This window comes from Panthera onca, chromosome B3 (genome assembly GCF_046562875.1).
Source record: "Panthera onca isolate mPanOnc1 chromosome B3, mPanOnc1 haplotype 2, whole genome shotgun sequence".
NCBI classification, from domain to species: domain Eukaryota; kingdom Metazoa; phylum Chordata; class Mammalia; order Carnivora; family Felidae; genus Panthera; species Panthera onca.
The window spans coordinates 132,588,190-132,601,187 of NC_138344.1; the positions used below are offsets into that span (position 1 = coordinate 132,588,190).

The window sequence follows — 12,998 nt, forward strand, 5'->3', positions numbered from 1 at the left end:
AAGAGCTGACTTGAGGATAAGGATAATGGCTCTCACTTTAAATATGATGAACAGAGGGTGACAACAAGCAACTTAGAGCATTGCCAGCTATTCATTAACCGTGTGGCTTTGGGAACATTATTTAACTTCTCTAAGCTCAGTTTTCTTATCTGTGAAATAGGAATCATAACAATGGTGTACAACTCATTAGCTTATTGTGAGGAGTGAATGGAATAGTGGCAATGCCTGGCAATCAAAAAATGACAGGTGCTTTTGCCATCATCATTATCCAGTTTATTATTTGACAAGCAGCCCAGTAGCTGTTTTTTTGCCACGTGAACTTACGGTTATCTGATACACCCCTTACCAGGTTCCCCCCCCCCGCCCCCGCCAAGTACAACTGAGGTAACTTAAAACATTTTATTCTAACGGCAGTCCTTGTAAATTTTCCATAGCATTTGAGTCTGAGCAATTTACAACCCAGAGAAAGGCTCCAATCCGATGACAAATTTATCACTGCAAACCATTAAAACTAGTATGTCAGCTGACCCATCTGGATTAGATGCGAACATCTGACGGCTATGGTTTTTCCAGTAGGTTGAAATGGGGCTGCTTAACACCGAAAAAAAATGGAAAGAATACGATTTAATCATAATTTGCAACATGCTAAGGATCCCTTTGAGATTAGAGTTTTCTCTTTGGCTCTGTTTGCTTGGGATATAAGAAAATAAGATTAAATAAAGAGTATAAGATTCTATAGTATATAATGCAGACATGAGAATGGGGAAACAGAGAAGGTAAATTCCAAGTAAATCTGAGGATTTAACATTGTCATGACTGGTAATGCTGGGCAGCGAAACACATAATTTATCATGCACATAGTAAGTGCTTAATAAACATTTGTTAAATAATGCTGAAATTGACGATGTTTGATGACACTGATGAGCAAATTATTTGCATTTTTTTCATTTCTTGCCAAAGACATTAGAATCACTGTTTTCTTTAAAGAGCAAGCCAACAAGGGGGCCTGGGTGGCTCAGTCAGTTAAACGTCCGACTTCGGCTCAGGTCATGATCTCACAGTTTGTGAGTTCGAGCCTCACATCGGGCTCTGTGCTGATGGCTCAGAGCCTGGAGCCTGCTTCGGATTCTGTGTCTCATTCTCTCCCTGCCTCTCGCCCACTTGTGCTCTGTCTCCCTCTGTCTCCCAAAAATAAATAAATGTAAACAAGAATCTTTTTTAAAGAGTAATCCAACAAAAGGTATGAAAACAGAGAATCAAGGTATTTAAAGCTAGAAGGAGAGGCAACCGAAGTATAGGGAAATTAACAGACATGCCCGAGTCAGTTCCCCACAATATGGGCTCCAAGCCTGAACAGCTGAATGACAGCCCAGGGCACATCCCACTCCCCCACCATGGAGAAGACAGAGGAATGGAGAAACTCAAGCCAGTCACTTTGGTGATTTGTCTGAAGGTCTAACAAAAGGTTGAGAAGAGTAGATGGATTCTGAGAAACGTGGACTTCAATTATTTAAGCCATAAATGTTTCCCATTATGATGTTTAAACAGTTCATGACAGTCTAAAATACAGAATTTTTTTTGGCCCTTAACACAGTCACATTTTACAGTTTTGCAGTATGAGGTTTTTGAGATTTTTATCAAAAGGTTTTATGACCAAATTGTCAGAAATCAGGGAATTTTATAAAAAGGGTGTACAATTCAGCTAAAGTATTTTCATATATCCACAGCCTTAGGTCTCTGAAAAGGGTTATAGCCATAGATTATACAGCTCTATTTTTTACTGTGAAAATTTATATGCTGTCCAGATCTTTATTCCATTGAAAGTGAACTGGAAAGAGCCCTTAAATAAAATGATTCCTTCAAAAATCTGTAAACTGTAGTAGACCTGATTGATAAAGAGATTGAAAAATCCCTTTCAAGGGTGCACATGGGGCGAGATATAAAAGGGAAAGACAAAAAGGTTCTCCCCTGCAAGATGGATGTGCTTATTTGCGCTTCCAATCTGGGGTCAGACTGTCTGGGTCACAGCCAATTTCTGTCCGTTCACGTGACCTTTGCCAAGTCACCCAGCCGCTCTGCCCCCCTTGGTCTCCTCATCTGTAAAATGGGAGGAATAACAGTCGCCACCTCCCAGGGCTGCTGTGAGGATCAAAGGAGTTACCGACAAGCAAAGGGTTGGGGACAGGGCTTGGCACCCGCGTCGTGTTCACTATTTTATCACGTCCTCGAGACCACTGCCTCCCACTCCCCTCCATCCGCTCACCGTCTGTGCTGTTCTCTCTCTCTCCCTGGGTGCCTTTCCTCCCAGGGTTTTTCAAATCCGGACTCCGTTGCTAAATTCTGGGACTGCCCTGGCTGGAATTAAATCCTCTCAGCTTTCTGTGCTTCTGCAGTAGGTACTGTTTTCTACCTAATCTTACAGTCACTCCCTGAAAGACTGTCCTGTCTGATTTGCTCTTATAGACCGGAAGGGACCCTCTTTAGTGCCTTACATGTGGAACTCATTTGTGGAATGAATCAAGAGAGAGAGAGAGTTGTCATCTACTCTCTGATCAACTAGTGGCTGTTATTATCACTATTAAGAAGCAAGAAAGGCTGGTCCTGGGAGGCTCAAACTATAAAGTTGAGACAAATACCGTGACTGTCTTTTGGAAGAAAGCACAATTGATGAAATGCAAAGGGGATTTCATTTCACGAAAATGCAGCCGATCTCTGGAACAAAATCAACAGAATAACATCTCAGATCTGAAATGAAGCCAACTTGGTCAGGACCCCTGACTGGGCGGGGGGGGGGGGGGGGGGGTGTAGTATTACTGTCATCTCTCCATTATCCGCAGTGGAGAGGCAGAGAAGACCTTTCAAGATGACTATCCATTCAGTGGTGGCAAATTATTGCTGAACTCAAAAGCCTTTTATGTTCTCCTGTTTCTTGCTCTATGATGGGCCGGACACCTTCACTAAAACATTAATGAACGGTGGGTGCCTATTAGGGGCCGCGCACGGCGTCCTCCCATGTGGTCCCTCGTACGACCCCCAAACAGCTCCGTGACGTACGTTCTCTCATAATTACATCTTACACATGAGGTGACTGACGCACACAGAGGTCAAGTAACTTCCCCAAAGTCTGTTGGCTAGTTCAATTCGTCTCACTTCAATCCCTCTTCTCATTTTTATTGTCCTACATGGGAGTGTAATGGAAACCAGCGTGGAATAGCTAGTGAAATAAGAGGCTACAGGAATTCTCCCAGGTCAAGTCTGACCTGGTCTGGTTGGGCAGGAAAGGCCAAGTGTGTGAACTGCAATGAATTTCAGGAGTCAAAGCTCAGGTTACATCCAAGTTGGCCTCCACGTCCCCGGGGATCCAAGCTAGTCAGCAAAGTAATGGACTCTCCGGGCCACACGATGATAATCTAGTGGATGTCCCGGATGACTCATTTATTTTAGCACAAGTGCAGCTAGAAGCTTGGGAGAAGGCAGAGTTCTGGGTTTGAGGGCAGGAAGCTAGAAAAGAGGTTAGAGTTTAGGGCAAGTCTTTGTGCTAATCAGGAAACTGCAAGAAGCTGGACTGCTGATCAGGACACACAGTGGGGTTAAGGAGAAGAGGAGTATGGGAAGGTGGTCCCTGGGATCAACCCTGATAGAAGCCACGCTTGCCACATTTGAATCCACTCTCCACACTGCAAACCACAAATCTGATCACGTCACTTCCCTACTTTGTCACTGATTTTCCATTGCCCTCAGGACAAAGTTCAAACTTCCTGAAAGGTACAAAGCCTCCATGATTTGTCCTGTGGCTACCTTTCCAGCCCCATCACTCTTTGTTTAGCCTTCTGGCCCTAGCCACCCACCCGGACAAACGAGAGCGAGCGGATTCAGTAACAGACCAGCTGTATGGAGGAACTCTCAGCTGGTAGAATCGCCAGGCTCTGCTGCTGACCTCTGCAGATGCATTCTGCATAGGACACTCTCTCCCTCCCTATTTCCATCCTTCACTCTCACACTGGCGATCGCTTTCTCTGAAGTCAGCCCCATGTCCATCCTCAGCCCCCATTAGGCATCCTTTCCGTACATTCCCATAATGCTTTGCAGTCACCTTTCAGGATTAACCATCTTGGATGCTAACTACCTATTTCGCCAACTGGACTATAAGCTCCTCGAGGGCAGGGCAGTGCTTGGCTTGTTTCCTTTCATATACTCCCAGTGTCTGCAATGCAGTAGATGATAACACATATTTATTTCTAAGACAGAAAAAGACATAAGCCTGAGGACAGAAGTGCACAGGGCAGAGACCCCTCCTAACGTGACTGGGGGCAAGAAGACAGGAGTCATGTTGCACGTTAAGTATACGGTGAGGACCACACATACGATCAGGCATCCAGGGAGGATCTGGAAACATTACCAAGCATCCACAGAGGGTCTAAATTTGAAAGCTGTATACGCTGTGTCCAACGCAGTCATCCCAACCAGCAATGTGTAAGTGTTCTGGGATATCGTCAGACTTTTACATTTTTGCTTACGTGGTAGGTGTGAAATTGTATTTCCTTGTGTTTGCGCATCTCTTCTGGTTTCTTCTTCTATGAATTGCCTGTTTGGGGTGGTGGGGTGTGGTGTACAGCTTTCTTTCTTTCTTTTGTTTTTTAAATTAAATTGTAGTAGTTCTTTACAAAAAATGTATTAGGTGTATTCTGAGTATCCATGTCACTTTGAGTGTTGAGAGCTTCCCACGGAAGATATGAGAGTCTGACTTTTAGCGTCTTTCACCTGTGGGAAGAAGCAGGAAGGACACCCGGGAAGGGAGAAAACAGGATTCAGAAGAGTTCAACTACTGTCTCTTTTTCAAAACTGACATGAGCCTACTGGCTAGGGGAGAGGAAACGACAAAGAAAGAGAACTGGGGACACTGTGGTATAGTATTAGGATGTGACAAAGGGGAAAACATAAAGGCCATTTTGTTCTTATCATTAACAAAAGTGAGCTACTTCCCATGCTATGGATCAGGCTGGTGAGAGAAAAGACCAATGAATCTAAGGCTACTCATTTTGTGATCGCTTAAAGCAAACAACTTTTAGCAATACTACGAAGCCAGCCAGCAAAATAAATAGAAATGAGGTCCAAGGAATCGAAACACGAAAATTTGGAGAGAAAAAGATCTGCACAAAGCAAAACAGACCAAATACAAGGCGAACCAAACAAAAGCTAAATCAAATAAATAGGCATTGCCGTGTGCCCTGGAGGACTGCCAAGGAGAGTGAATTTCAACAAAGAAAGCGTCTGCCACCCGTTCGGAAAACTTCAATTCTAGAAGGGCTGAAGGAGGGCTGCAGCCACTGCAAAGCAACACGGGAGCTTTAGGGTGGAGAGACGGCAGATCAGAGGCTATTTCAGGCTCTGTAGACAAACACTAGAACCTTCCCCTAGCAAGACAGGAGCAGGTAGCCCACTCCCCCCACCTCCACTCCAACACAGCCCTTTGTAAGAAACAGGTCCAGTCACAGAAACTTGCAACATTGACATTGATGGCCAATTTGCAGATAAAAGGCCCACTGTCCATACCCTTGTCAATACCAAAATCCTAGGAGACAAAGTGTTGAGATAAAAGGAGTCTATACAGCCCAAGTAACAGCACTGGCAATCACCTGTGAACTCGACCCTAAAGACAGAGTCCTGGGCTTTGGGGATGAAATCAAGGGAGTCTCACTCCACATGTTAGCACTCAGCCCTGGCCTGGCATAGTTATAGCAGTGAGAGCAGTAATCTTACCAGTAATAACCATCACCACCACCACCACCACTATGCCCCACCGGAGCATTCATATTGTGCCAGGCAAGGAGCTAGGTGCTTTGCAAGAATTGTTATCAACAACCCATTATTATCCTAATTTATAGCTGCACACTCTACAGTTAAGGGAACCAAGGTAAATTGAGATATTTCTCAAAGGTCTCCCAGCCAACAAGCAAAGGAACACTTACTCCAAACATGCTCTCTTAACCAAGAGACTTGGCCAGAAGCTCCATGAAATAAGGCAGATAATTGGCAAATATTTACTAATTGTTGGCATGGTAGGTACTATCAACTACGTTAAGTTAAACTGGGGCAAAAAAAAAAAAAAAAAAAGAAAAGGAAGAATAACCAGAATTCCTTTTACTTACTCTGTAAAAAAATCTTGAACTTTATTAACCTTTAAAGAAAAAAGCCTCCCTACTCTTTAAAAAATCTACCATCATCTATCCAGCAAATATTCAGGTTGTTCAAACTCATAAGGAGGCTAACTAAACAAAACAAAAGGAGAGGTGATAATATATAGCTCAAGGGCTGTTTTTGGTTGGCATTACCCAAAATGCAGACTAATTTAGTTCCAAGCACCGGGAGGCCCGAGAGTCTGAAGCTCCTGAAGATTTCCTGAGCGTAGCATTGCTTTTTGCTCAGATTTCTCTATTGCTCTCTTGATTGAAATTTCTGTACATTAATATGTGCTCTTTTTTTTTTTTCTACATGACCTATTTTCCAATGGGACTGAGGGGGAAAATCACAAATGCATATTTAAAGCCACAAGGGTATTTAAATTCTCCCTATTTTTGTCAGACATTTTTAGTACTTTCTATTTGAGATGAAAGATAAAAACTTGCGTGCATGATTAATTGTAACGATGAAAGAATGCGAGGCTGTTGCTTAAGAAACGAGAACAACAAAGGAATAAACTACTGCGGGCATCACCAGGACTGGAATGACACTGCTCTGTGTACTTGATTTCCATGGCAACTAGCAGTGGGAAGATGAATGTTTCATAGTCACTCTGCTCTGCAGTACACGTCTATAAATCAAACTTGCATAAAGAGCACAAGATTTCTGCTGTGGGCTGTACTCAGAGCTGGTTTATTTTCCTGTTACTGTATAAGTATGGAAAAGAAGCACAAAACAATGAGGTCATTTTTAGTGGGGAACAAACTCAGAAATTACTAATACACCTGCAAGCAGGGGATGTCATTCATCTAGCCAGAGATGAGGAGCAGAGCAGGTAAGGCGTAAGGCAGGCGGGGAATGAAAACCCTGCCTGCTTCTGTATAAGGGTAACAGACACAGGCACTTGTTTGCTCTGAGAACTGTGTGTTATGGTGTGCCTCCCCACCCTCCCCTAACTCTGCTCCAAAATGTACATAGGAGCATCTTAATTAGCTGTCTTGGATACAAAGTTTCCACTGTGATAACCGGGCAGAAACAATGCTGTGTGTTTAGTATGAAAGTTTATGAAGGCTGAACATACACACACTTGTTTTTATTTACACTGAAAATAACTCCTTGTGTAGAAGTTAGGACAGAAAAAGAACACGCTGGCGTTGAATTGGGAGTCAGGAGACCCGAGTTTTGATCCAGGTCTCTGTAACCTTGGGTAAGCCATTAAGTTCGTTGACCTCCATCTTCTTAGCCATGAGAGAGATGGTGTACATGACGTCTCAAGACTCTGCCACCATTCGATGCCACAATTCTGTGATCTTTAAATCGCAAAGATCCGAATCAATGAGCTCTAACCAAAGATATCAGCTGGGCCCTTTCTAAAAACTACATACCTTACACAGCCATACTATTAATTAATAGTGTTTAATGATTCTACCATCACAATGAAACCTCTGCCAACTTGTTTCAAACTTCTAAACGCAGAATATGCTGCGGAAAATTAAATAAATTTTATTCTCAGAGTTTTTAAAAGTTTTAAAAAATTTGTAATCTTATAACTGATTTTTATAACATTATAAAGAAGGTCTTTTAAGTTTATTTATTTATTTTGAGAGAGTGTGTGTGAGCAGGGGAGGGGCAGACAGAGAAGGAGAGAGAGAATCCCACGCAGGCTCTGCACCACCAGCACTGAGCCCAATGTGGGGCTCGTTCTCACAAACCCGTAAGATCATGACCTGAGCTGAAATCAAGAGTTGGACGCTTAACCACCTGAGCCACCCAGGTGCCCCTAACATTGTAAAGAATGTTTAAATAATCTTCCTGTTACACAGATAAGGGCTGCCTATCAGTTCCTGCCAAGCAGGAAGCATCCTGCTTCTTGAAATCTGCAGCTCTTAGAGATATTTTGAAGCTTTTCTGGAGTTCATCTTTGGAACAGTAAGTCTCAAAAAGAGTGAAACAAACAAATGAATGGATAAACCAACTCTGAGGAACCACCTTTTGCTACAGCTTTCAGCAATCTTGTATTCCCTTCCCCAGTCTTCAATGTTTAGGCAGATTTTGACCTACAGGTAAGTATCACCAGGATAGAGAGGGACATATCCGAAAACCAGATCAACTATCTCTTCTGTGAGTCAGTGAGTCTACAAAATCCCTGTGGAACTTCACAACCTAGAAATATCTTTTCATTAGTGCGGCACGAGGCATTATCAGACCCAAAGAGGACCTGCTGTCCTAAGGCTAAGGACAGCCTAAGACAGGCTAAGTCCAGGGGAGAGCAGAGGCTCAGATGACTGAGTCCCAGCCTGCGCCTCGAATGAGGGCAGCACAGGGAAACAACACCCAAGGAGCACTCATTGTCTCATTTAATGCTTATGCCAACTCTGGGGAAAAAGATGTTTACACCTGAGCTGTAAAGAATGTATGTAAGTGACTACAGGAAGACGGTTATGAAATGCGTGGGGAAATTCAAAACCTGCTCTCCCTGACTCTAAGGCCTCTCTGATCTGCTACCTGCATCTCAGGACACATTCAAGGAACAGACTATTGCTCTACTGGACTTCTTTGGCATTAAAAAACAAGGGGTTAAAAAGAGCTAAGCAAAAAACCTAGCCCTAAGAAGCATGTTAAAAGTAAAAAGTAGTAATCAATATTTCTCAAGTCTAAATTTGGATCGTAAGTAGAACCAGGTATGCTTCTCGGGCATGCATTATTGTCCATACTTCAATTCCCTAGACAACAGGCTAAAGGCTATTTCCAGGATGAAGCCAGATGTTACACAACCACGTAATTTCCAATATGTGAATACTGCGGGAGCCAATGACATTTTTACAAGAGTTTACTAGAAATGTATCCTGCTATCTATCCAAGAGATTTGGGTTGCTTCCTAAGCTTAGAAGACGTAATACTTTGGTACTAATACATAGACTTGTGGTACTAATTTTTCAAAAACTAATAAAATAACATTTATTAAGGAAGGCTCCAGATTAACCTCCTCCCTTTCCAATTAGTTTCTTATCAGAGTTTTTAGCACCACCAGCTGGCTAAAGAGATCTACTACAAACTTGTTTGGTTCTCAACCTGCTTTGTTCATTAAGAGAGGATCGTATGTTTATTTCACGTTGAATTTGTGGTAAAGTAATTTACTTCAGCTTCTAAATAAAATTAGAAATGCCTTTCCTTGTCAGTCAAATAAGTAGTAATCCGCTTTGGCTTTTTTACATAAGAAGGGGATATATTGTGGTTAGTAAGTCATTAGGGAAAACTGAATCTACCCACTAACACTAATTTGATTTCTTACACCATAATCGCACCCTCAAAACACAAAGACTAAGAACTACAATGAAAATCTGAAACTAAAAGAGAGAGGAAACTAAATGGTCCTGAATACTACACTAGCCTATAGTGTTTATATCAAACACTAATTTAATTGGGAATAAAAATGATTGAGGAGGTAATTTCACTTCTAAAAATTTTGAGTTTAGGGGAACCTGGGTGGTCAGTCAGTTAAGCATCCAACTTCGGCTCAGGTCATGTTCTTACGGCTCATGGGTTAGAGCCCCGTGTTGGGCTTTCTGCTGACAGCTCAGAGCCCAGAGCCTGCTTCAGATTCTATGTTTCCCTTTCTCTCTGCCCCAATCCTGCTTGTGCTCTCTCTCAAAAACAAACATTTTTTAAAAATTATTAAAAAAATAAAATAAAAACTTTTGAGTTTTCCACCAAGATTCCTGATTTGCATCTGACATGCATATATATACACCACTATCTTTCCATTTATCTTTCCTTCCTGTTTAACTGAACCACATCTAGCAATGAATAACAATACAAAGAGAGCACAACTAAGCCCTTAGGGTTCAAATCTGATCTCCATACAATGAAATCAGTCAGTGAAAATAAATATTCCTGAAGAACTAAGTCTGGTGATTTCCCCCAAACAGCCAATTTGTCCATGAAAAGTACATCCAGCAACTTGCTGTCAGGACCAACTTCTAACCTGCAGAATGAATGGCACCAACGTTGTAACAAATTTGGTCACTACAGAAACTTTTCTACTACTCTACAAGGCAATGCACAAGAGAGAAAGAAAAAGAAGGTTCCGTCCAATTAATCAAATCTCACTCCGATGGTAGAGTTCCACTAAAAGCTTTCTGATAGAGTCTGAAACTACTGTAATAATTTTATGATGATAGCAGTTTAAATACCCATACAAATGTGTGGTCAAGTTCGTATTTTTTAAACTCTCCGAGTCTAAATCTGCAATTGAAAGCCCAGTAAAGAAGACAATGTGTAACAGTCTCAGATAAAACTAAGGACCAGCAGATGCTCTACCCAATTTTTTTAAGTCATCTCTACACCCAACATGGGGCTCAAACTCATGACCCTGAGATCAAGAGTCGCAGGTGCCACCGACTGAGCCAGCAAGGTGCCCCTGATGCTCTACCCAATTTAACACATAATTTGAAGATGCAAACTTTGATCAATTTCATTCTATTCCTTCCCTCACTTGTTTACTCATTCATTCATTCGTTCATGTATTCACTGAATACTCCATCAAACGCAGTTAAATTTCTGCAAAAAGGGAGTGAGAGTGTGACTTTTCTATGGCCCTCTCCTCTCCTCTCCTTGGGTTACAGCCTTGCCATGTCGTCTCCAAGGCAGAGAAGATTTCTGTTTGAAGTCATGAATGGGTTACAAGAAACCTCAAGAATAATATTGACTTGGGTTGAGAAATACATTTTGTAACTTCTATTTTTGTTCCTACATAGGTTCTTTGACATAATTCCTGAATGATACTGAAGGCTAAGTGTGTTCAGATATTTTATTTTAACTGCAAATTCAGCCTACTCTACCATTATCAGGCAGTGGTATTCTTAAATCAAAAGATATAAATTTGAGGTGTAAGAAAAACACATGACCATTAACAAGTACCAGCAACATGAGTGCCATCAAATAAAATGTTTTTATTATTTGTGAGTTTCCCATGTTAGTTTTCTTCTTTAAATTTTTTTTAATGTTTATTTTTGAGACACACACACACACACACAAAGAGCATGAGCAGGGGAGGGGCAGAGAGAGAGAGAGGGAGACACAGAATCTGAAGCAGGCACCAGGTTCCAAACTGTCAGCACAGAGCCTGATGCGGGGCTCGAACCCATGGGCCGTGAGATCATGACCTGAGCTGAAGTCGGACGCTTCACCGACTGAGCCACCCAGGCGCCCCATCAGTTTTCTTCTTTAACCAAAAGATAAAATAATTGAGAATTAGGTCCAGTACGGCTTGAAATTAGCAATAAAGGGCCTCAGCTTTATCTGTAGAATGGGTATGAGTAAGAGGTGATGTGTGGGATCACTGCACGGATTCAGTAAGATGACTCTAGCAGGTGTTTAATGAACGGGAGAATGGACGGATGCAGGCCAAGAAAGCCGAGGGGGTCTGAGCATCAAGGACAGGGTTCCCTGGCAAGATGCTCAACACCCTGAGAAGCTGACAAGAATGAAACCTGAGAAAAAGAACAGGGGGAGCTACCTGGAGGGACTTAGGTGGTGGGGGCAGCTTTCTAGGCTGGGGGATGAGAGTATGTGTGCAGACAGCTATGGAAGTTATACACACAGGAGAGGGAATGGAGAATGGAGAAAGGCCTTAGATCAGAAAAAGGGGAGGGGTTGGGGAGCCTGGGTGGCTCAGTCGGTTGAGCGGCTGACTTTGGCTCAGGTCATGATCTCGGGTTCCGTGAGTTCAAGCCCCGCCTCAGGCTCTGTGCTGACAGCTCGGAGCCTGGAGCCTGTTTCAGATTCTGTGTCTCCCTCTCTCTCTGACCCTCCCCCATTCATGCTCTGTCTCTCTCTGTCTCCAAAATAAATAAACGTTAAAAAAAAAAAATTAAAAAAAAAAAAAAAGAAAAAGGGGAGGGGTGAGATCAGAACAAAGGAGGGGAATTAGAAAAAGAGATCAGAAAAACAGAGAGATTAGAAAAACAGAAGAGATCCTCTTCCTTACAACTAGAATTGAAAGCAAATTGAGAGCTTTGGGGGCAAAGAGGAGGCAGGAGACATAACCCGGGCAGAGGCCATGGCCCTGTCCATGAAGTAGAAAGGCAAGCTCACCTGCAGAGCAGAAGGAAAGTTTTGGTACAACGATGACAGAGAGCAAGTTGATCTGATCGTGTGTGACAATGCTAAGGAACTGGCTTAGGGTGTGACGCCAAAAGTTCTGAGGCCCCTCAGATGAGTACAGGCCGTGGGTCCAGGAGAAGATGCTGACTCTCCTGCCAACAATTTGCTATCCCTGAAACAGGAAATCAAAGACAGATGAGACCAAGTTCTCCTGGATGCTAATAAGGGCAGGATATGACTTCGAGTGACAGCAACGCCAAACCTGAGCATGGAAAGGAAAGCATTCTGGAATTACACAGGACCAGGGCTGCGAAACGGTGTACAGAAGTGTGCCAAACACTGTGGTCAAGTAGGTACGGCAGTTTCTGCCTGAATGAGAATGTGGTCCCATTCTGGGATTGGCCATCAGAGGACCAAAGCAGGCAGCAGGGGATCTAAGAACCGGGATCCAGGAAGGTGGACATAGAGTTCACAGACATTACTCTGGATGGGAGAGGGAGAGGGAGAGGGAAACGTACCATGGCGTGTTTGGGGGAGGGGTGGAAGCATTGGACAAAGAAGACAAATGGTCAGCTCGCTCCAGGTCACAGACTGGCAAGGAGCAGGTCCAACTAACTACCTAAGGCCACTTGAGAGCACGGGTTCTGCAATACCGGGCTGTGGGCAGGTCAAAACCAAAGCCCCTTCCACAGAGGCTCAGCCTGAGGCTAGAC

At 43.0% G+C, this 12,998-nt stretch overlaps 1 protein-coding gene across 8 annotated transcripts in view; it reads right to left on the bottom strand.

The window, feature by feature from the left end:
- EFCAB11 (EF-hand calcium binding domain 11) overlaps positions 1 to 12,998 on the bottom strand; it is a 157,286-nt gene that overhangs the window by 105,687 nt on the left and 38,601 nt on the right. Inside the window, exon 6 of one of the 8 annotated variants that reach the window (XM_060620527.3) lies at positions 375 to 4,761. The exons of the other annotated variants lie outside the window; for them this stretch is intronic. Within the exon in view, the coding sequence (XP_060476510.1) occupies positions 4,758 to 4,761 (4 nt within the window). The 3' untranslated portion in view covers positions 375 to 4,757. Of the gene's footprint in view, positions 1 to 374; positions 4,762 to 12,998 lie in introns of those variants that run through there. 8 annotated transcript variants of the gene reach the window in all.